The sequence below is a fragment of the Dysidea avara genome, chromosome 1, assembly GCF_963678975.1.
Source record: "Dysidea avara chromosome 1, odDysAvar1.4, whole genome shotgun sequence".
In the NCBI taxonomy this organism is placed as follows: domain Eukaryota; kingdom Metazoa; phylum Porifera; class Demospongiae; order Dictyoceratida; family Dysideidae; genus Dysidea; species Dysidea avara.
Window position 1 is genome coordinate 250,401 of NC_089272.1, and position 24,817 is coordinate 275,217.

At 36.9% G+C, this 24,817-nt stretch overlaps 1 protein-coding gene and 1 long non-coding RNA gene across 3 annotated transcripts in view; one reads left to right on the plus strand and one right to left on the minus strand.

The window, feature by feature from the left end:
- Positions 1-5,562: 5,562 nt before the first annotated feature.
- LOC136251928 (uncharacterized) lies at positions 5,563-10,848 on the minus strand. 2 transcript variants are annotated; one of them, XR_010699276.1, is made up of 4 exons: positions 10,788-10,848; positions 5,941-9,071; positions 5,808-5,885; positions 5,563-5,686 (listed from the first exon to the last, which is right to left on the minus strand). It is a non-coding gene; the product is annotated as an uncharacterized lncRNA (long non-coding RNA). The 2 variants fall into 2 exon arrangements; XR_010699281.1 differs by having other exon boundaries at positions 5,941-6,534; positions 10,788-10,844.
- LOC136251919 (nicastrin-like) overlaps positions 10,842-24,817 on the plus strand; it is a 29,584-nt gene continuing 15,608 nt past the window's right edge. Inside the window, exons 1-9 of the mRNA XM_066044313.1 lie at positions 10,842-11,014; positions 16,039-16,140; positions 16,330-16,453; positions 17,087-17,187; positions 21,591-21,635; positions 21,684-21,739; positions 22,836-22,916; positions 22,970-23,087; positions 23,163-23,296. Of these exons, the coding sequence (XP_065900385.1) occupies positions 10,954-11,014; positions 16,039-16,140; positions 16,330-16,453; positions 17,087-17,187; positions 21,591-21,635; positions 21,684-21,739; positions 22,836-22,916; positions 22,970-23,087; positions 23,163-23,296 (822 nt within the window). The 5' untranslated portion in view covers positions 10,842-10,953. The remainder of the gene's footprint in view (positions 11,015-16,038; positions 16,141-16,329; positions 16,454-17,086; positions 17,188-21,590; positions 21,636-21,683; positions 21,740-22,835; positions 22,917-22,969; positions 23,088-23,162; positions 23,297-24,817) is intronic.

Genomic DNA, 24,817 nt, shown 5'->3' on the forward strand with positions numbered 1-24,817 from the left:
TGTTACCTTACAATGTAAATAGTCTCAATGTCTCTGTATCATCGAACTAGTGAGGTTGTATGATATGATCAGAGAATGTGAACATGAGGTGTTCCACATGGCTTGGGGTGTTTGGTATAGCATGATATGCAGTGTTGGGCAAGTTACTTTGTAAAAGTAACTAGTTACATATTACATATTACTTGCAACTAAACTATTTAGTTACAGTTACATATTACCCATAAAATAAAGTAACTATAATAATATTACATAGTATATTACTTTGTGTCCACAGCCTTAAGCTGTCACGTGTGAAACTACCACGTTATCACGTGACATGATTGCGTTGTTGGACAATATGCAAATCTTGGTTATAAGTAAGAAGCTGGTGAATAAGCTTCATTCAGTAGGCCTCGTTACTTCGTTGTGGCTAGACGTTACTCAGAGGATAACTAACGAGATTAGTAACTTCGTTATTTGTAGTAATAATATTTCGTAATATTAGACTCGTTACAGTAACTATATTACTTAGGTAACGCGTTACATTTGTAAGTAAAGTAGCTTGCATTATATTACCTGTTTTTATAGCGTATTTCGTTATATTACTTTGTTACCACAAAAGTAATAATATTACGTAACGCGTTATGCACCTATCAATGTATTGCCCCACTACCCCCCCCTCGGGCATATATGGGGCTATAGTGGGGATTTGACACAGCCGAATTTCAAATGCCCCATAGTAGGGCAAACCTATCGTGTCAAATCCCCACCGCTGGCCCCAGTTGCAACGCGGGATTTACTCGGGATTTGACATAGCGAAGGAAGTTACAACAAAAAAATATTTTGGTGCTTACTGAACGATCGTCAAATGCCCCATAGTGGGGCAGCAGTTTCGAGTCAATTCCCCCTGTAAAGCCCCACTTACGCCCGAGGGGGGGGTGGTGGGGCAATACATTGATAGGTGCATTACTCCCAACACTGATGATATGTACGTTAGTGAATTGTGTAGTCAAGTTTTTGGGTTTGATTCGTCATTTTTTTTGAAGTTGCACACAGACCAGTACTTCAGTAATTAATACAATTAACAGGTTGAAATGAATAATTAAACTAACTACGTATACATGCATAAAATATTTAATCAGGAACACACTAGCGATGGATAAACAGTGGAATTCAAACATGGCTGCCATTTGCTATAAAAAGTAACTTAGGACATTTTACAAAGCAGCACATGTAAGTGTGTCACACTACTGTCATGATGTAGCAAAGCTGTGGAAACAAGTTGAAAGTCACGATGGAAGAATGTTAACACAGACATAGTTGAATAGCCTTGTACATCAGTGGTGACATGAAATTACTCTGGTTAAGCTTTTCCATCAAATCAGTAGTCTTATTGAAATTGCTACTTTCACATTCCGTGATGGAGAAGTAGCCAGTATCTGTACCCCGTAATACACACAGCACATACGTACTAATAGTAGCTCAGATAATGCACAGCTGGTCTCAGGAATTTCCCATTCACCTGCAGTACTGTACTTGCTTGCTGTCAGTATAGCTTGTCGATTAATTTTAAAGTTTCCCATGTGCAAAAAGGTAGTCATTAAAAGTGGATGTGCAGCTGAAGGCTGGCAGAGTTTTATCATTCAATTTGTAGAGTGCATGGCTGTTTAGCCATGTTAATGACAATAATTATAAAAGGTTAAGTCAGTTTTAATCAAAATTTGCATTATGTTATCTCAATTATTCAGGAATGTCAAATTCTATTAGATGCCTACTATACACCCTTCAAATGTGGATTTCCCCATTTCTCACTGACCTCTTCAATTGTTCAACTAGCATACTGATGTGTTGGACAGTAACAAAGTATTGCTTGTCCTCACATTGAGCTTGTATGAAGCTCATCATGATGAGCTGTAATTATTTAATTGCTTCAGTTAATTTCTTCTATATAATTCACTGTGTTTGTGCATCATACATAAGCCAGTGTAGCTATCAAGAAAGGCATAACAATACTGTTACATTAAATGGTTGGCCAATCATGACCTAGTGTATTAACTCTAGTGTTAATGTCTTCATTAGCTTTGGCATGTACAACCACAAAAAGACATGCTTAAGCTTGTACCTTCCTTAATGTTGAATTGACAGCACTGCAGATACGTGAACTATTATACAAGATCACTTTTACTGAGCTTGTACAGTATACAACTAAAATCAATCCAGTCACTATGGAATTTAAAGATATGGATGATTTTCGATACAAATATAGGGAACCCATCAAGCGCTATAGACACTATATAACTGTCAAATGGGACACAAAGGATTGGAGAAGAAAAGTAAGTCCATGATGTGTGCATTGTATGTACTGCGGTATGTCAAAAGGCACCTGTTAGGCTGAAGCTATGTTTAACAGTGAAAAATATCAAGCCTGTAGACTTAGCCGTTATTGGGTTGGCTGTTGTAGAGGGGAACCTGCTACGTACATAGAGTGGTCAGCAGTTTAGTAACTATGGATATTTGTGACAACCATATTAATTATTAAGAAGTATAAGAAAATTAGGAATTTTAAACTAGAGTATGGACAATATATTACCACGATAAAAAGTACTGAAACAAGCTGGATTGGAGTAATATGTATTGTCCAATTGCTGTAAAACAATAAGAAGTGAATATCCCTCCTGTACAGCACAGTAGGGATATTTGCTTCTTATTGTTTTACAGCAATGGACGAATTTCATAATAATGAAAAAATCGACCGTTGCCCCTAGTGACGTAAATTTACATTATTTGTAGGTGTCAATGTCTTAAGTCTCCTCTCCAAGTTTTAGAAGGATAGCATATATAAGTCATGAGATATGACATTTTGAAGTTGCAGTTTTCCCATATATTGTCAATGAGAGGGGCAACAGTTGCCCCTTCTCGGTAATCACACAAATCATGGGATTTAAAGAATGTCATATCTTATGACCTATATACTCTATCCATTTATAACTTGGAGAGATTATTGTTGACATTCACACCTACAAATTATGTAAAATTGAGATGTGTACATTTGAATTTTTGGTCTTTGCATACGTTGTAATACCTCATTTTTGTGATTGCCCAGAAGGGGCAACTGTAGCCCTCTCACATAGATATATATGGCAAAACCACAAATTTGAAAATGTCATATCTTATGACATATATATGCTATCCTTTCAAAATTTGGAGAAGTTACTTTAGACGTTATCACCTAAAAATATTGGGACATTCAGGTTGTTAGGGGCAACAGTTATTTCTATATGCTATAAAGCCTTATTATGGAATTTGTCTATTGGACAATACTTACTACTCTTGTTTCAGTACAGTATTTTATATCATGGTACTATGTTGTAGTTAAAAATTCCTAATTTTTCTTATACTTGTTGGTGAACTTTTTCTGCAAGTTCATGATTACTGAAGTAGTGCAAATTAATCTAACTGGATTCTGTCAACACTCATCTATATAGGATTGGAGCTGTGTATAGAACATTTTTTTTTTATCCATATAGCATTGTATTGACCAGATTTGATGTCATTAGTTTCCTTCAATCTGTCTGAAGCTATGAATCATTAAAGTTAGCAAATTGGATGTGTACGTAGGAAGACAAAACCGGTCACAATATTACACAATAATACCGACAGCACTATATAGGCCCAATAGGGGTATATGCAATTCAAGTAGTCAGCAAATCTTTGCCAATTAGTTAAATGTATAACACACCACACAATAAACTGTATTCACTTAGAAGTGTCATCAAGTTATCTCACTAACTTTGTTTACGTGGTAATAGTAGCACTTAACTATATATTGTGGTTTGCTTGACACATCATGTGAAGAAACACAAATAAAGTCATGAAGGAGAGCATGCTACCAGTCTGGATAATGATGAAGTGAACAAGAGAATCAGCTAAGCTAGTGCAGAGGCAAATGTGGGTTGGGGGGGACCCACAATTGGCAGACGCCTGACTGAGTATAAATGCTGACAAATTTTTCTTAATAAAACTAAAATCAGTTTATCAGTCAAAGAAACACTTATTACAAGATTTTATATGACAAAACACTTCTACCTTTGCTTATAGCAATAATACTTCAAATATTACTTCAAACTGCTATCTTTCTGTGATAAGTGCCTCTAAAAATATTTATCGTCTTTGTCAACTGTTAAAGGCTTCAGTTGCAGGACTAAATAGTAAGATTTAACAGTGAAATATTACTGGGGAGTCTACCATTGAGAGTGGAGCTTCCCCTTTTAGAAGTCTGAGCTTCCCCTTTTACAAGTCTGAGCTTCCCCTTTTGCAAGTCTGAGCTTCCCCTTTTACAAGTCTGAGCTTCCCCTTTTAGAAGTCTGAGCTTCCCCTTTTACAAGTCAGGATTCTGGCACGCCTGCTAGTAGTGAAAAGTGCCTTGGTGCGTCACAGCAAACGTTCAGAAACTCAAGTAGATAAGTTAAAAACAAAACATTTGTCTCTGGACAGCTCACTCAGCACTGCAACATCTACAACACATGTCCACGGGTGTACACATTATGTAATACTATATTATTGCATAATGTTGTCATGCCCGTCGATGGAAGCCCTACTATCGATGAGGAACTTTCACTGGTACAGAGGGATATAAGGCAACACAATAGTGCATGCATTGTATGCTTATCAATATGCTAAAGGTTTCTTCTTAAGTGAATTTGAAACATTTTCGTGAAAGTAGTAGGGCTGTAGTTCTATCCAGTTTTCTGCTATGCTTGACAGAACGCATCATGCAGGCAGTAGAAAATTCTGTTGAATAAAAAAAGAATTAAAATTCTGTAGCAACTTAACGAAAACGTTTTGGGTCGATCTGAAGGCATTGATTTTACTCAACCGATACTGTCATGTTGTCATGAGGAAAATTCAAGGCAGGTTTGGGTGATATTTTATTGCAGACCACGCCCACACCTTCATTGTCCCTACTATACAGTACTATCGTACTGTATGATATTCCATTTGGTTAATAATTATACAGAAACTCTATAAGGTGAGCTTGTTACTAATGCTGTTAATGGTCACTGAATACTTTTAAGCAATGTAGCTGGACAGATTATATGAAAGGCAAAATTGCAAGTTTGTTGAAAGGTATAATTGTGAGTGTTGAAACAGTGCCGACCATGGCTAAACCACTAACTGTTCATTATAAGGCAGTGACCACTATATATGTTTGAGAGTTGAAGTTATGTATACAATTGGCTGGCTGTTATACACATTAGACAAGTGACCTCTTAATACAGACCATAGTTTCACATTCTAAAATATTTGGGACCTTGTGAAAATGGCCGTTATATAAAGGTGACTGCTTAATTCAGTTGACCATTAACACAAGTTCCACTGTAATTAAGACTGGTTTCTGATCAATAGATTTTCTTCGTGAGAAAGGGCAAACCTCCAGGATTCCTAATATATAGTGTATGATAACAAAAAAACTGAGACTGTATAATTAAAAATTTATACAGTAAAAAAAGATTAGTAGTGAAACAAGAGATAATATAGCTGTTACAACATAGCTTGTTGGGAATGTTCCTATTGGACATCAGCTCTACATAGATAATGGTTTGATTATAAAGCAGTAATTCACAAAAATAAAATATCAACTACAGTATGTCACATAATTTGCAAAATTGTAAAATTTTAAGTTTGTGATAATGTTCCTTCTGCTTCCCTACAAGGTGTAGATAAATAAATAAACAGAAATAAAATAATTACTACACATGTAGTATCAGAATAGAATGAGGTTGCAATACAGAGTAAAATTTGCAAACTTGTAATTTTAAACTCCTTACGTGTATGACATACGGCTTAGCACCAGTGCAAGCTGAAACTACATCAAGCATTGCTTTGTGGATAAAAATATACTGTACCTGAAATCATTTACATCACATTGTAATTATCAGGTCTAGATCTAACATTCAATACCTCTGTTTGGATCATGTGATTTCTTTGCTTTCTCATTTTACAAGCTATGTTAAATATATCTATCCAATCATGATCTTTGATATGTTGTAGTAATGTACAAGGCAATGAAAACTCCAGTACAGCCTGTACACCGGCACTGTGTCATACACCGGCACTGTGTCATACACCGGCACTGTGTCATACACTAGCACTGTGTCATACAGGAAATAATCATATTGTAATCTAACAATCTAAAGACATTTAATTAATTTCTTGTTGACACTAAACAACCTTGTGTCCATAATTATGAATTAGTGTAGTTAGGAGTATTGTAGGTGTAAAACAGTTGTAATGTGCCATAATCTTGTACAACATAATTATTAAGTTTGTTGCTAATCATATATAAGGCACAATTTACCCACTGAAACTGGTATATATTCTGTAATAGCTTGTTTGTATTAACATTGTGTCCATATTTTACAGGCAGCTACAGCCTCTGTCCAGATCAGTGTCAGCCAGTAGTTAACCGGTTGTGTTCCTAGAGCTGCAATGAAAATGTGTTGCTGACAGTATAGCAATTAGCCTAGTACTTGAAATAGCCTTCTCTTTTGTTACCTATAAAACAAAAACAAAAATGTTATACGCAAATCTACCAGGATGATAGACCGAGAAGGCTGCACCAGACTATCTGGATGACTGGCTAATAAATTTAAATTCCAAGCCAAGTGGGTCTACAGGAAATTACTGAATGATACATGCACGTGAAACACGATCATGCTCTTAGCATTCATGCAACTATACTAATCTTACCTGTAATATATTGATAGACCTGTCAGCGAGCAGAAGTGATCAAATTAAGCATCAACAATCAACCTAGCTATTAAAAATATAGTTTTCAGAGCCAGAGCACTTTTTCGGCATAAATTTAAAAAATATTTATCCGAGTTGCTGATAGGCACTGGCCAATAGTGCTGGCATGTTTTTGGGGATGCCTGAAGCATCATGCAAGCATTGTAATAATGCCAGTAGAACACTTACAACATCATACTGTTAAATCCTTCCCATGACGATCAGTCATGGAAAAGATCTAATAGAAGGGAGGTCGCCTACACCTCCAGATATACTAGTGAATATTTAATCCCTAATTCAGTCTATACCCCAAGATCAAGACTGTATTAGGGGACTGTAGCGATGAGCCAGTAATTATTCTTAGCAGGTATAGCTGGCATCGGCAAGGTGATGGGGCTATGCAAATAAACTGGCTCATCACTACAGCCCTAACACTAGTGCTAAGTACTGAAGCAACAAAGGAAAACATCTACGCTACAACAATATCCTCTATCACACTTTATCACTGCTAGTACTCATGTACCATAAGTGTATTCTAATTAATTAGTGCATGCACTACTTTCATGATTTGAAAAGAAGAGCAGTACCAGCAGTTGTATTGATGTCTCCAGTGTTGTAAGCAATGGATAATGTCTGGATTATTGTTTAAAAGCTGTTTCCAGCTCAGTCAGTGTGAAATACATTACGCCTTTCATAGCAACCTTTTTGGAAGTTTTTTTCAGGCCATACTGAAGGCACTTTTGGGCTTGTTATACCTAACCAATACTGGCAAGGCATCATGAAGGTATTGTGAGGATGATTTCTGATCAATATTATTTTTTGTCAGAAAGCTCTCATACAGTACTACCATACTGTACGATACATATTAGCATGCTATTATTGATCTTAATAATATGTTTTTTGTTTTGTAGTCATGCTACAAAATTATCAAATTAATAATTTAGCATTTCATTAGTAAACTATTCCATAATTCTTGCTACGTCATTGTGCACTGCTAAAGCAGCATTATTTGAACAAACCGCTTTGAGCAATATAAATATTTGAAATGTCTTCTCAACTGTTTTATAGTTTGTCTATCATGTTCCCACAAATTCCCTTTACAAAGCTTCAAGGCTGCCCTTAGTCACACCAAATTTTAATTATTTGATTATAGATTACGTGAATTTACTATTTCATGATAGAGGGAGGCAGAGAATCACTAAGTGGTAAGATAAATGCAATAGTTCTGCATAATATGATGATGATAACATCATAATTTGACAATTGCATGTACAATATTAAGGGGTCAGGAGTCTATAGTTTCAGGGTTACCAAGTTATTAAAAAAAGAATAATAACTGGCGCCCTGGCGAGACAAAAAAAAAGTAGCTACTTACAAAAGTAAATAATTATATAAACAGTTCAACAAATTGACTACATCCCATGATGCTGAAGCCCAGCATTAAATATCCTATATGAACAGGAGATGGCAACATGAGCTGCCTGCTGAAGTATACAGCATATTGTACTCTTTGGTAGATGGCACACATTGCTAAGTTTTGTAATGGTTACTGGCATGAAATGGCCTAGACAGCCAACTTCAATTGTTGGAGGACAGACACTAGCAAGATATCCTGGAAGATCAGCAATAGACTTAATGTCAGGTAAATGCTGTTGGAGTCCGTGAATGAGAACTTTCTTTTTTTTTAAAACACCATCATGAATGAACAAAAATGAAAATTAAGTACATGTATATGGATGGATCCTCGGTCAACATTCAACCACATATCTGACCAATTTGGATCAGCTGTGGACATGGCATGAAAATAAACATCCTAATTATAAAACTAAAATTACAGCTAATTAGGCCACATAAACTTAATTTTAGTTTCTCATCCCCCACCCGCATCGCTGTTTTTCTTACCTCATCAAGAATTTTACCACTGATGGCTAAGGGAAGCCAATTAACACCTTTTATAGTTGGTACCTTGCAAGAGCAGTCTAAGAAAGCTGCATTTTGAGTCATTTTAGCTAGCTAATTCAGCTATCTTGTTAGTAAAAAATAAAATAAAAATCTGCACTTCTGCACTGCTGTTTTGAGTACAGGAAGATGAGAAACTGATAATTAAGTTTATGTGGCCTTATAAAACTAAAATTACAGCTAATTATAAAGCTAAAATTAAAGCTAACATACAAATTAAAAACAGTCTGTCCATTATTTGAAGTTTCTACCATAGAAAACTCTCTGTGAAGCAGAGATTGAGGCACTGGCGCCATTTCATTCAAAAATCCTCTAGCACTCATTTTAGAAAATAGGGATACTTGCTGGGTAATTATAGAGCAGTAATAGTTATATACTTAAATAAGTGTATAATTAATAACCAATAATCACCTCCTGCCCACATCAACTTTGTTGCACTAGGTGATGGGAAACAAGATTGATGGTAGTGATATCCAACCTTGTATTGTTAGTACACGGCTGTATAATCTTCTTTAACAACCAATACTTACTTTCAACATGTTATCACTAAGTGAAATTTCGTTCCTGGATGTCTGCGTTTCTAAATAAAGTTTAATCCAGCTTATTTCGTTTTGTAATTACGAAGTTATCGTATGTATTTCAAAGTCAAAAGTCCATTAAAATTTAAACCTCAGATAATTTGAGACAAAATGTATTACGGTCATGGCACTAGCTACTTGTTTCAGTACAATGGTGTTTCCACGACATTACAGCTGGATTTGAGCGAACTTCATGTTTCCTAGGTTTTTGATAGTGCTGATTTCAAAAGCGTACAAGCCACAAATGTAAGGTATGCAGGTGTTTATACCCAGTGTTGGGAGTAACGCGTTACGTAATATTATTACTTTTGTGGTAACAAAGTAATATAACGAAATACACTATAAAAACAGGTAATATAACTCAAGTTACTTTACTTACAAACTTAACGCGTTACCTAAGTAATATAATTACTGTAACGAGTCTAATATGACGTAATATTATTACTAAAAGTAACAAAGTTACTAACCTCGTTAGTAATCCTCTGAGTAACGCCTAACCACAACAAAGTAACGAGGCCTACTGAATGAAGCTTATTCACCAGCTTCTTACTTATAACCAAGATTTGCACATTGTCCAACAACGCAATCATGTCACGTGATAAGGTGGTAGTTTCACACGTGACAGCTTAAGGCTGTGGACACAAAGTAATATAATATGTAATATTATTACAGTTACTTTATTTTATGGGGTAATATGTAACTGTAACTAAATAGTTCAGTTGCAAGTAATATGCAACTAGTTACTTTTACAAAGTAACTTGCCCAACACTGTTTATACCCTATTTTACTGGCTGTATGCAGTATAACACTATATTTATCTCATGTACGCACAGCAGTCGAGTGTATTAAGTTGTTTTTGATATATTTGTAATGTAGTTGAGCTAAGCAATGTGCATACTAGCTCCGCAATCCAATTTGTTTGCTTTTTTTGTCATTGAATGGATGGAATATTGGCATTGGACAGCTGTGTGATAAGATAGGGCTGTATGCTGAAATAATTCAATAGATTTAAATGGGATTACTGAAGGCATTGCTCTAGAATTAAACTAATTTTGCAGAAGCAGTACTGAATTTTCCGTTGTAAGTTTGATACATGGTTGAAAGCACTATGTCCCACTACTTATTTGTAGACATGTTAAGAATAGTTTTAGTAGTTTATGAACAATTTGAGTCGGTCTAGTTTTATTTTAAAAAATGTAGAAATCACTAGCTAATTTTCCCTTCAGTGCCATTTTTCCTATGTAAAATGGGCCTAATTTTTAATGACATCGTAATAGCTGTAACTTCACTATACAATACAGTATTGATCTGAAATTTTTGGTAGAAGTTGCATGTTAGTAGTGCTTTATATGGGGTGTATCATATGTGCTAATTGAGAGGTGTCGGTTTTTTTTTTGTTGGACATCACTACTAATGGGCTAAGGCATATTAAACCGTTGTCCCTATAACTGCTGAATAACATATAACAACTAAATCACTTACCTGATCTACGTGTGAGAACTTGATTGAAGAAGTCAAGACGTAGCCGAGGGTGTAGCTGACCGGACACACATCATGTGTTAGTAACACTAATAATTTACGGAATATCGTACATTTTCCCTGGTACTGCTACAGAGGAGGCTGCTAGTCGAGTAGAAGTGGTTAAACGATGTTATCACATTATCCGCTACTGATTACTATCTCGTGTTGTATCGCTGTGTGTATAACAGGTGAGTATTCTTATTAATGAGCACCAGTAAACATCGCATTATACTTAACTGTAAGAAGTGAACCCAAATCGCAAGATGTGTAGTTGGCCAAACCATAGATATACACGCAGACGATGGCCAAACCACTGTATTTGTCCCCAAAAGGAAAAAAGCTGTCTGATCACGTGACACTAGATCCTGAAGCATGTACAATGGATACACTGTTTAACCTGGAGAATAGGCCAGCTACTATGTGTTAATGATTTGTAAGTGTTTTATTGCTTTACCAGTAGCAAGGCCCATCCATGATTTTACCAAATTTATGCACCTATCAAAGTAGTGTTCTGCCTCTCCCGTGTGTACTAGGGGATTAGGCACTAATAGTGCCTGCTGGGTTGGGGGGGGGGGGGGGGGAGGTTAGAAAAGTGTGCAGTGAGAACATTGGAGCATGTTGAGTTGTTGAAAACCCATCACTGCCCTCATGAATATAAGTAGCTCCACTAAAGTTTCATTATGGCTGACTAGTGTATTATAGAGGGAGGTTGATGAGGTGACCTGTACACACAAACAGAAGAATTATAATCAACTATTCATAGCCTTGTTTTAGAGGTGTACCGATATGGGTTTTTGGCATGTACCGATATCCAATATTGATGTCACCAAAAGAAGCCGATAACCAATAGTTGATCCAATGTTTGCATCACAAACAAAAGTCACAGATAATCTATGCAAAACTGTACGTTACCTACTCCACAATAACATGTGGATATATTCATTACTCACTCTATGCCTGTGGTAATAGCAGTTTGGGTTTCTATTGTGTAATCCAGACAATTAGGCACCCACAAACATTTTTATGTATAAACGGATATTTCTGCATTACTCTGCATTTTATTTGCTTGTGCGAAGGCTGGTACAGCAGGTTTCCTTGGTTATCCTGTGACTTTTCTTTTTATTACAAAGGTACTATATAACTGCTTTGTTTTTAAAGACTGATAAGCTTTCCAGCAACAAACACTAGAATCACGTGTATTTATATGGCGTCTCGTAGTGTATAGTGCTTGTTGTACAGTGAACAATAAGCCACTGCCACTGAACAGCCACATGGATAACGTAGAAAACCAATATATAATCCATTTATGTACAAACTATTGCTGTATAAATACCGGTAGCGATATCGGTCCTCCTACTGTGGTGTACTGATACTGATATTGGTTTAAAAATGCCATATTGGTAGCCGATATTTTAGCTGCTCTGATTATCGGTACACCTCTACTTGTTATACAGGATGCAGCCGTTTAGATCACAATGTTAAGATCAATATAGTCTAATAGAACAGTCATAAAGGATAAAATTAAACAGTCAAATATAACTGGGTATATGTCTGCCACTTTAAAGATGGGGAACAATCAATGTAGCAATGTTACTTGACTTACAAATGTCCTAGTTAACTTATTGGTAGTCCACATACTGTACAGTAGTTCTCAAGTGTATTCTATTGTATTAGTTTGAGCACATGTTTTGACAACATGTTTTTGGTCATGTGTGAAGAAACATGGAAGCCCATAGATCATAATGGAACATCTCAGTGAGCAAGCTCTGTAAGACTGCCAGCTACTGTTGTAACATTATTCATGCTTTTCAAAGGAGCCGTGCTCAGTTTCTTTACTATAAATGGAATTATGAAGAATTACTGGCCACTTAAGGTGGCGATAAAGCAATGACGCACACAAGAAGCCATAGCAAATACTAATGATGTAACATGCCATAATATTACTGCCAGAGAAAGAAAACCATCAGAAAGTACATAAATTACAGAAAATATGATAGTCCTCGGTCATATGCGACCACGTGTATGGTTCTAAGGAAGAACCTGCGTGGGCATGGTAAGGGTGTGAATATATTTGCTATATAAATTATTTAATACTAGTCACATCCAGCCACTCTTTATTATTCCTAGCCAAAAAATCCTCTCAGAGGCTAGAATACTTTGGTAGGCAGCATCATCTAAACACTTCCTTACAGTAGATTTGGAGATAGTTATGGTAGGGTTGGAAAATTTGATGAAATTAAGGTAGTTTCCAATGGAGGCTGGTTGGTAATGGCCAAGTGTTGAAATTTCGATAATTTCATAATAACTGGAGATACTTAATCTGTCCAATTCTGCCAATAATTGTAAATATTCAACTTTCGATTGCTTTCTATTCTGTGCTGATTCCAGATGATGGGCAGAGTCTAGTGGACAGGTCAATTCCAACATAGCAACAGAATTGACTTGCGAATTGTACACAACAATATCAGGGCGATATGGAGTTATCAGAATCGAAGTTGGAATGGTAGCTTGAGGAGCTTCGTAAGTCAGCAAACACTTGAATAGATGGACAGTCAGCAAAAGCCTTAGCAAGCGTAGTGGCTAGAGCAGAAAGCACCTGGTTATGATGATAAGTGTAACGCTGCTGATTTAATGCAACAGGGCAACCATTCAAGACGTGTGCTGTTGTAGGTCGGGTAGAATCCCACCTCTGCGGAATGATAGCAGTGGGTAGTGTATCAGAAGCGGCTCATAAGTGAAATGCTAGTTGGCCAGGATTAAACCCAGCCAGTAGCCTATTCCAAGGCTTGCAGGAGCGTTCCAATTCAGCAGAGCTACCAAACTTGGATTGGACGGTGAGTGTCTGCAAATGATTTTCACATTGAGATTTATTGTACTGTGCAAGCTGAGTTGTAGCTTTTAAATATGGGGAACGAGCAGATGGTAAAACTGATAGCTGTTATCTGTTTTACCAAGATGGAGTATTCATTGTTGTTACTGCAAAACAACATTCCCAAGGTGTAGCTGTAGGCCTAACTCCTGAAGCCGAGGGTCCTGACACAGGACAGCAGACTGAGCTTTGCCTCCCTGGATACATGAGTAATACAGGGACAACAAACTCTTGGGTAGTATGGTATATCTCTAGAAGCACTACGGGGCAACTTAAGCCATTTCTTGAGGAAACGAGTGGCAGTAGACTCTAACCTTGAAATAGTCCAGCTTGAAACTGCATCTACACACAAATGGAATCGCAGTAAAGAGATGATGTAGTTCCTGTAAATCCAGAGTTTATATTCACCACGTATGGGAAGTAAGTTGGTTGTAGTTAGCAAGTCAGTCAAACGATTAATCATCCACTTACCTGCAGCCTTCTTGGCTGCATTTAACGATATGTCAATAAGCTTTCCCAAAAATTTGGTTTACCCCTCAGTGGTCAATCGTGTTGATCCCTTGGACAAAGGCATCCCTTGAAGTAAGAGCTTGGAGCCATCATACGAAAATTAGACACATTTTGAGGGCTTGAAACATAGATCAATATCTGCAGCTCTAATATCCAATGATTGCAGCACAGATTTGTGAACATCAATATCACTTGAGAGCATGGTAACGTTGTCAGCATATCCATTGAGAGAATGTTTTATTGAATTGACAAACTTTAGAGTAGGTAGGTTTAGTAGAGACAGGATCTCTATCGATGGGCACAAACTTCCTAGCTCTTTTAGAACAGTGTTTCTATTTAATTTCATGAAGGGAAACAACTTCTGAAATAAGGAATTCGTCTTGATCGTCATAAACAATCTTACAGGATTTGTCCAAAATATATTCAACTACACATATACCCTGTACCACCCAGGAGGTTCATCACCAGCCACTTCATATATATATATAGGAGTCTAGAGGAGGGAGTGTCTCTGATCCCTCAATTGGAAGTTTAAAACAGTAGCCATACGGATGGCTTAATGATTCAGCTAATTTGAGTAAAGGGTTAAAGGCAAGTAGACACCTCCTGAATGCTGTTTAGTCCTGAGTAGAAGGACTGAATGTACTGAATATAGCTCGGCAGTGGCACTTTAATAGCATGTGTAACACTCCGGGTTTCTCGCAACTCTGCTGTAGCTACAACTTCTACTTCACTTTAGCAATTGTTTAAAAGAGGGCGGGACTATTGCATGCACATGACATCAGCTGCACAGGACATCAGCTGCGTATGACATCAGCTGTGTATGCATACACACAATAACAACCTTGACAATGAAAACAAGCGCCACTAATTATTTGTTTGTGACTTACCTTATGCCTGTTATAAACATGAAATAGAGGTTGAACAGCCAGAAACATCGTAGGAATGGTAAGCAATGGTGTCTGAATAATTCGTATTGGAGCTAAAACTTGAAGTTATCGAGAGATAACGTCTCTTCTGTGGTACACTAAGTACTGCCAATTTCTTGCTTCGTGAGCAGTTCTACACTTTTTACTCTCTACAAATTAGGACTGAGCGATATATCGCGATATTTTGAAAGTATCAATATTGCAAAATTTTGTTATTAACTATCGTGATACCATGCCTGTACATTATTGTGGTTAAAAATCCATCTAGGCTAAGAATCCTTGTAAGTCATAATCTGGTTTCCCCTGCAGAGAGGCGTGAACACCATAACAACGTCAAAGCATGTGTTACAATATCTGTTACTGTAAACAAGGATGATAGTGGCTAGTTTGATGCTACCTTTAAAGATTTCCTACAGAACACTGGACAATACACTATGTAGCACCAGCTATGATTGACTTATTGACTTATTTGTAAGTATCGTGAACTATTCAGTATTGTGAACTATTCAGTATTGTGAACTATTCAGTATTGTGAATAGTGGCTTTAGTATCGATCGTGATACTAAAATGGAAGTATCGCTCAGCCCTACTACAGATGATAGATTCCTATATCTTAGTTTATTTGCATGCAAAATTAATTACTAGTTTTCACTATGAAATTAAGACACAGTTGATTGTTGTCAGGAATGTGCGTTATTGCTTTAGTGCCACCTTAAATAAAGTGATTTTACCAGAGTGGTTTATATTCAGTCATATTTTAATGGACAGTACCTCCAATACTTGTTGTTATATATACCATCTACCTATGTAGGTTGTTATTGAATGCTATGTATATATGTGTGGTTGTAAATTATACACTATTACCGTAGTGATAGTGTGACTTGTTACCATGGTGATATTCCAGCTAATGATGATCCCAATATTGATGACAAGATCTACCGCTTGCTAGGGGGTGTGTATCCATGTTTCCGTCTGACAAATGCCACTCATCAGATTGGTTGCTCAGGTAATCTAGTGGTTGTCATGGTGATGTGGTAGTTACTTGTTTGATGTGGTATATTGACATAACCTTGTGAGTAAAATACACAAAGCTTTTTAAGATGAAGTTTTTCTTTAAGAAATTTCCAGGCTTGTAGTAATTCTTAACTCAGTCTGTGTGTATTATGTTGTATCCATGGTGATGTGGTTACTATAGCATCATCAACACAAACAAGGGGCGTGGTCCATGTCATCAACTCAACAGAAGATATTGATTGGTTGCAACGCTATGGTGACAAGAGGGGTTATATTGTTGTCATGGAGGATCGGCTGTTTAACAAGTATGTGTTTGTGTGTATAATTACAGAATTATGAAGTAAGTAATGTAGTAATTATAGAAATATGTTATACTGTACAGCGTAATAATTTGATGGGGGGGGAAATTTTGACGAATTCACCATTGTCAAATATTTACAAGGAAAATTTTGATGAATGTGCTGACTTCAGTATTCTAATTAACCAGTCACGTGAGCTTTGACTAGGAATAATTTGATGAATTGCAACAATTTGCCAAATTCGTCAAAATTTCCCCCCGTTAAATTATTACGCTGTACTGTACAACCTCTTCAATTCGTTTGTTGTGACTATATTTGAATAACTAACTATTTTTGACTGTTCTATTAGAGTATGATATTGTGGTCTGGGCAAGGACCTACACACTTTAACACTTCATGTTAGCTAGTACATAATTTACTACACAGCTGGTATTGACCAGTTCAGTAGTTTCTACTGGTCTGTGTGTGCGTGTGTGTTGTGCGTGCGTGCATGTGTGTGTGTGCGTGTGTATGTGATCTGTAACTTGACGAGGGGCTGGTGTGTATTAGTGGGTAATATGTGACTAAAGGTCTAATTTGGACTGTTTTGTGCTAATGAACTTTCAAATTTCACATTTACTCTAATTATTGCCCCCTTAGAGACAACCTGGACAGATTATGGAGGAATCAAGGTGGTCACTTGAGAGTTAATGGGATTATTGTTAAACATGATACCAACGATCTGATCGGTCAAATACCAGGTGGGTGATGAGGTCACTTTAACTTGACCAGTTGTTTCACTAGTGAACATCTCAACAGTATACAATGTGTAGGGTTTGTAGTACCAAAATGAAAATGTTAACAGATATCAGAGTACAAAATGGGGACATGGTCTCACTGAAATGACTAGCAGCTTGCATAGTGTGTTTGAGAAGATATTTGTACATTGGAAGCTTGTGTTTAGAGTTTCTACAGTAGTGGTTCATTTTCTACTTAAGAAAATTTAAGAGGGTTTGTTAGGCCCGTGAAGCAACTAATTAAGTTGACATGACCTAATGGTGTAATTCTAAACCCTTTATACTCCTGTTTAATTAACTCATGTCATAGTGTTGTTCCAGTACCAGCTTGTTATTTCAGTTCTAGAATCATAAACCTTTGGAATTACAGTTCCGGTTCCAGTTCTAGCACTATAACTGTTAGAATTACAGTTCCAGTTTCAGTTCTGGAACCATTACCTTTAGAATTATAGTTCTAGTTCCAGTTCTGGAACCATAGCTTTTAGAATTACAGTTCTAGTTCTAGAACTACAACCTTTCAGATTACAGTTCTAGTTCTAGAACTACAACCTTTCAGATTACAGTTCTGTTTTTAGTTCTGCATAATTAGTTTGGTGCTCCATTTCTAAAACAATACACAGTGTGCGCTAAACTATGGTTTTGATTTGAATGTGTTATGTATCTAGGCAGAGCAACTACCACAAAACTAACTATACATGCAAAGCATTGATGCTCCAAGGCTTTATTATGACGGATGATATTAAACTAGACATAAACACATTTCAGAATGACAGAAACACCTAGGTAGTGAGAATTATTGGTTTCACTTCGGTGTTGCATTGGGTGTATACAATTGCTGGACTGGATCGTGGACTGGACCAGTGGACAAGCCATGGACTGGACTAGTGGATAAACCATGGACTAGACAAGTTTCTTTTTTTTTATTGCAAGTATTTAGGAAACTGGTTGTGACTACAGTATTTTTTCCACAGCAACACTAAATTTAGACTATACATGTAGGTGGACCTGTCAACTTACAGCTTGTATATGGAAAAGCAAGATCGACAGATAAACTACAGCTACTTAATTTTGCTTACTTGAATGCCTATAGCTTGTGTTAGAGGATACATGTCACTAGTGTAATATTAAATGTTAAGAACAAGAAGGATGGTGGACGCACACGCACACAGAGCTAAGAGTTTAACTGTAAATAATATTTCAATTTTTAATAGCTATTTTGCACATGTTTCAAGATTGACTAGCAAGCAATTCTTGCTCACAACATTAACACAAGTTGTTATTTGTAAGCAACCCTAGAAAAATGAACAAGCAATGCAGGTGGGCAAAGTTGATAGGTTCATTTGCACATGTGTAACAATATCATTTCTTTTATAGCAGTATAGCTAAGTTCAATGTCTCAAAAGCATGGAAGTTAAAACCAAAATTGTCCTCAGAAACAATAACTCTAAAAATGTAATGGATATTTATGTAAGGCATGAGTCCAGTTGTCCAGTCCTCTAGTTCAGCCCAGTGTTTCTAGCTATGTAACTTTTTACATCATTCTATTGAATACTTATCAGTTCTTGCTTTTATCACATACTAACTGTAGTTGTGTAATGAGCATTGTATTTGCTATTTTTATTGATAATAACTAAATGATTATGACCAATTTCAGTTACAGTATTAGTTCCAGTACTTGATAAATTTTCATTTTAGTTCCAGTTCTAGTTCCAGTATTTAGAAACATTAATTATTGTTCCAGTTCTAGTATTGAGAAAAGTAAAATTATTGTTCCAGTTCTAGAACTGGAACTAAAATAAAATTGCTGGTACTGGAATAATTACTTTTAGTTCCAGTACTGAGAACTGGAACAACACTATCATGTCACTATTATTGTATGTGACATCACTATCAACATTGTTAACATTTTATACAGTCTTGTCCAGTCCACGTTGTCACATGCTACAAATTACCAAATACATAGTTATTAATATAGTAGGTTTTTATATTGAGACATTAATTGTGATAAGTTCTGCCATATCATATTTTACACTTGTCTTAATTTAAAGTGATATTTAATTATAGTGATGGCCTTCTGTTGCTGGTATTACATATTTGTTTTGAATGAAATTTAGACACTATTTCAACCAGCTGTATGGTTCATACTTCATAGCATGTATAATATGTACAAGTTGAGCTGGATCCTGAAATACAGATTAGCGGTGACAGCAAATGTGTCAACAACATACATGTGTGGTTTGGCTCCATTAAAAGTTCAGGAAAGCAATGGCGGATCCAGGATGGGGCATTTGGGCAAATTCCCTCCCCCCCCCCCCTCCCCCCCCCCATCACTAGTGTTGGACATTTGAAGCCAAATAATCTCGATTTTCGATTTAATCTCGATATTTGTAACATTGTGTGATAATTGTAGCATGGTAAATAAGTAGCTAAAAAAGGCTAACATGTTGACCTTTTCAGGGATCGTTTATTGGTAACAATGTTTCCTGAAACACTAAAACATTCTCAGGCTTCTGTAGATCCTTGGGCATACTGCCACCACCAGGAAGAAAACCAAAATAAGACCAGGCATGTTCCCTGGCTTTAAAATTAAATTAACAGCGTTATTCATAGATCTGGTAGCACTGTCTCCATCACGCTTGTTTTCTCTACTGGCCATTTCACCTGTCACAAACTTACTGCTGTTTATTTCAGCAGCCATGCTCCCTTGTTCCTGACCTTTACACCTGCCACACGCTGACTACCAGCCATTACATCTGCCATGGGTACACAACACAGCAGCACATTAATTGAAACAATTTGAAAACCACTTGTAGACAAATTAAGTTGTTGGCGTCCCAGCTGCACAAATTAAAAAATCGATGTTTACTACATGACAAGATGTGACAAATATCTAGATTGATTGAATAATCGATTAATCACCCAACACTACCCCTCACCTTGTGGAGTAGCTATACTTCTGATTAAAACTTTATGCCGAGCCAAGATCAGCTTATAAAACTCACAAAAATATACTTTTTTATTACAAATTCACCTGAAACTAAAGCAAGCCAAAGTCAAACTAGCTATGAAACTGTCACCCACCACCTTCGTGTGTACTAAGCTCCTCTAAAAGTAATTATTGTTTTGCTGTGGTTTAAGATATTCAGAGCCTTTTAAACAGCACAACTATCTGAACTATCTGCAAAGGCCAAAATGGTAAAATCAACAGTGAGATACTACTAAGAGGTGATTATTTGTTGCTTCAAAAATGCAGCAACTAACAAGAGGATCTGGTTCTTCCTAACCACCTACAACTTGCCTGTTTGTGCCCCTCCCCTTGCCAGGTCCTGGCTCTTCCCCTGGAAAGGGCTGTAATGGGTGGGCACTGTCCTTTTATGGCTTCCTCATAGGAAATGTATGGTGAAAAATTTGGTTGGCCATAAATATTATGTAAGACATTTTAACAAAAAGATTTAGAAATATTTTTAGTGGGTCAAGCAGTACTACAAATGAGCCAAATTTCAAGATCATATGTAATTGCAGGGAATGATTCGTGGACAGAATTGTCAATGAAACTGTGAAGATTATATTTTGTGAGCAAGAGATGTCTTAGCACTAGTTTAGTGGATCACACTTCTTATCAAAATACTCTAATAGAACAGTCACTAATCACAGGTTAATTGACAAGTGGATAGTTACTGTGTACCTGGAAATTTTCACAATATCTAGAAGACCTCTTCTCCTTGGAGAGAAATGGGAAGATGAGGTAAATTGTTTCAACATGACGAAGGAACTGTAGTCAATACAGAAATTGTAATGATCTACTATTTCCTCATTTGTGAGAAAATGTTCACGATTTATTGTATAAAGTAATTTAATAATTGGGCATGCGCCTACAACAGATCAATCATGGATAGGGACGCTGCTTCGCTGGAGAAGTAAGGCATTCGTGATAATGAGCGTGGATGATAGGCACACCTAGCCTTGGGGGCGGCACTAAAACCGAGGCTAAGACACGTCATTCTGGCACAGTGAATCGTTGGGCTGCAATTATATTATCCCATTTCTCTTGCATGAGTAGCACTGATTTTTTTTTCACCATCACTGAAATTTACATCTCTGTTCAAATGGTCTTGCGCCTCACTAGCTATGCCATCACGCATATATAGCAGTTTAGCGATTAGCAAGAAAACATTCGCGAATACATCTAAAATCGGAAAATTCGTGGATGTTTTCTTCCATGAATCATTCCTATTATATAGTATTAAATGTTTTTGAGGATCCAGCTCAGGGTGTACATACTATAGCTTACCACAGATTAATGGGATCCTTTACAACACAGTTGAAATATGTTTGGTGTGTTAACAATATGTGTTGTTTTGTTATAGAGGAGGGGTTTTCCCCTGAGCACACATGTCCCAACTCCTTATTTGGTAAGTGACACACTCACCCTACACACAATTTAACCAATCAGATTACAGGACTGGGATCAGACACAACTTGTGCTAGTAGTCCTGAAAATGACTGGAATCCTCTGGTGAGTGTAATTGGTGAATTGCAGTAATTACCGTATAGCGGGTTTTTACCGTGAAGACTTTATTTTCACGAACAGTGGCTAGCTGCGGTAATTAAATTCACGCTTATTTTATCTCGCGTGTTTTCAACTTTTTGTGTCTTCTTGTCTGTAACTCAATACGTATTGTTGTGCCACAATGAAACAAAAACAAACTGCATATCCCTGAGAGAGCACACTGTAAGTGCCCCACTGCTGTTGAGTCGTCATGCAGCAGCACACCTCCCTACTTTTATATAATGCAAGTAAGTTACTCGCCAATGACAGGAGTCTAAAATGTCTTTATAAACGTGGTAGCCATGTATACAATTGCTTAACAGTGTTGGGAGTAACGTGTTACTTATGTAACGCGTTACGTAATATTATTACTTTTGTGGCAACAAAGTAATATAACGAAATATGCTATAAAAACAGGTAATATAACGCAAGTTACTTTGCTTACAAATGTAACGCGTTACCTAAGTAATACAGTTACTGTAACGAGTCTAATATTACGTAATATTATTACTACAAGTAACAAAGTTACTAATCTCGTTAGTTAACTTCTGAGTAACGCCTAACCACAACAAAGTAACGAGGCCTACTGAATGAAGCTTATTCACCAGCTTCTTACTTATAACCAAAATTTGCATATTGTCCAACAACGCAATCATGTCACGTGATAACGTGGTAGTTTCACACGTGACAGCTTAAGGCTGTGGACACAAAGTAATATAATATGTAATATTATTATAGTTACTTTATTTTATGGGTAATATGTAACTGTAACTAAATAGTTCAGTTACAAGTAATATGTAACTAGTTACTTTTACAAAATAACTTGCCTAACACTGTTGCTTAACAACGCTTCCATTTCCTCTTTCAAGGTTCAATGTATTTCTAGTAATTGAAATTTAAAAACAATCAGCGGATTTTATTTTCGTGGATGGCTGCATTCGTAGAAATTTGTGTCGTGCTGTTAAGATTCGTGATAAATTATAGACACAGTAAAAACCTGCTATACAGTACTGTTGTATATACAGTGTACCTACTATTATTAGCTTCTGATGTTACCTTATAGGGTAATTCTCTTAGTTATGCAGATTTTGGGGATTTCCCCGTATTTTCTGTTAATGGGAACACATTTAACAAGATTGTTAAGGTGAGCACTACACTGTTGCCATGACAACACTAATACACACTTGTTTGTTATAGTGCTACATGGAGTACAATCGCCATGACAACAATAGTGACCTATCATATCCATTGTGTTCACTAGAGATGCACGCTGACATGTGGGTTGTCAAGGATACTGAAACCTGTATGAGAAGAAGTGAGTGTTTGTAATTGTATTTGAAATATATTGCTGTATAAATTAATACCTCCATGAATGCCCCTTTACACACAGCTAATCTACCCATCTACCAGTTATCAGGAAGAGCTGCTATTTGTGAACCACTTGGTGATCGTAATGTGTGGACTATACCATTAGGAGTACCTAGCGATCTCTCTGGTGAAAAGGTCATCTTAGTAGCTACTAAGGTCAGTAAATAACTCTTTATGATGCACACCTTTGGGACTATACTGTACACCGGGACACTTGACCCAATACTGCTACAAAAGTGATATTGTATTCTCTTTCAGAGATGACTAGTTGATGTTCTGCTACTTCTCCAGGAACCCAAAATCATTTTTTTCAAAATTTCCTTGTGAGACAACAGTCTAGGCTGATACTAATTCTGTTCTCTACACCGTACTATGGTAAATTATCAATTTGCTAATTTTAGTCGAGTCAAAATGTTAATTTTTCTGGTCACTTCCTATCCCCTAAACCTCATGCTCTGTGTTTCACACAATGTGTGGTCACTACTACCAGTGTGTGTGTGTGTCCCCCATTCTCAGCAAAATCCTAACTTTTCTCCCTTTTGTACTCATAGCTGGCCCAGCTATGGGTGCATACCTGGTGTATCATACACTACGACAGTAGTGTATAGTAGGGACCACAAAGGAGTAGGCGTGGCACACGAAATAACATCACCCAAAAAAAGCCTCAATTTTCCCAGATGACGATGAGGCAGTATTAGTTAGGTAAAACTAAGCCCAAACAAGCTTTCAGATTGACCTGAAATGCTTTCAACAAGTTGCTACGGAATTTTAAAAATTTTCTATTCAACAGAATTTTCTACTGACTGCCTGACTGACTGACTGACTGACTGACTGACTGACTGACTGACTGACTGACTGACTGACTGACTGACTGACTGACTGACTGACTGACTGACTGACTGACTGACTGACTGACTGACTGACTGACTGACTGACTGACTGACTGACTGACTGACTGATGCCTTCAGACAAGCGTAACTCGATAACGGCTAAGGCTATGGGCTTGATTTTTTCACTGTTCGACGTTGCTTCTGCCTGAGAGGTGCCTTTTGGCATACCGCAGTACGTACAATGCATTCTTCATGGACTTACTGGTGTCCTCCTTTGTGTCCCATTCATCTTTGCTGACAGCGAAGTGTCGATTTGGCGGTAGCACGTGATGGCTTCCCTTCGTAACCAAAATCATCTGTATTTTTCATAGTGGCTACTTCGATTGTAGAGGTGTTTTTAAAACAGTTTTTGATTTGTACTGCTATGTAATGGGTTGAACATTACCAACAATGAAGCATAATGGATACTTCACTTTTCAGATGATAATTTATATAACTGGGGCGCACGTCACCTACCCTTTCTTTTGGTATGTGTGGGTTGCAGAGATGCTTTTTGAACAGCTCTTGATTCGTACTGCTGTGTAACGGGTTGAACATAGCTGACAACGAAGTGTAATGGATACTTCACTTTTCAGACGTTATAGCTGGGGCGTGTGGCACCATTTCAAATGTAGTATGCGTCACCAATCTTAGTAATATTATTTAAAAATTAACAAGCAAGTATTTCAAAAAAATTGGAATTTATAATTAGAGTAGGGACCATATCACATCGATAAAAAGTACTGAAACAAGCTGGAGTAGTGTACAATAGTAAAACAATAAGAAGTGTTATATCTCTACTGTGCAT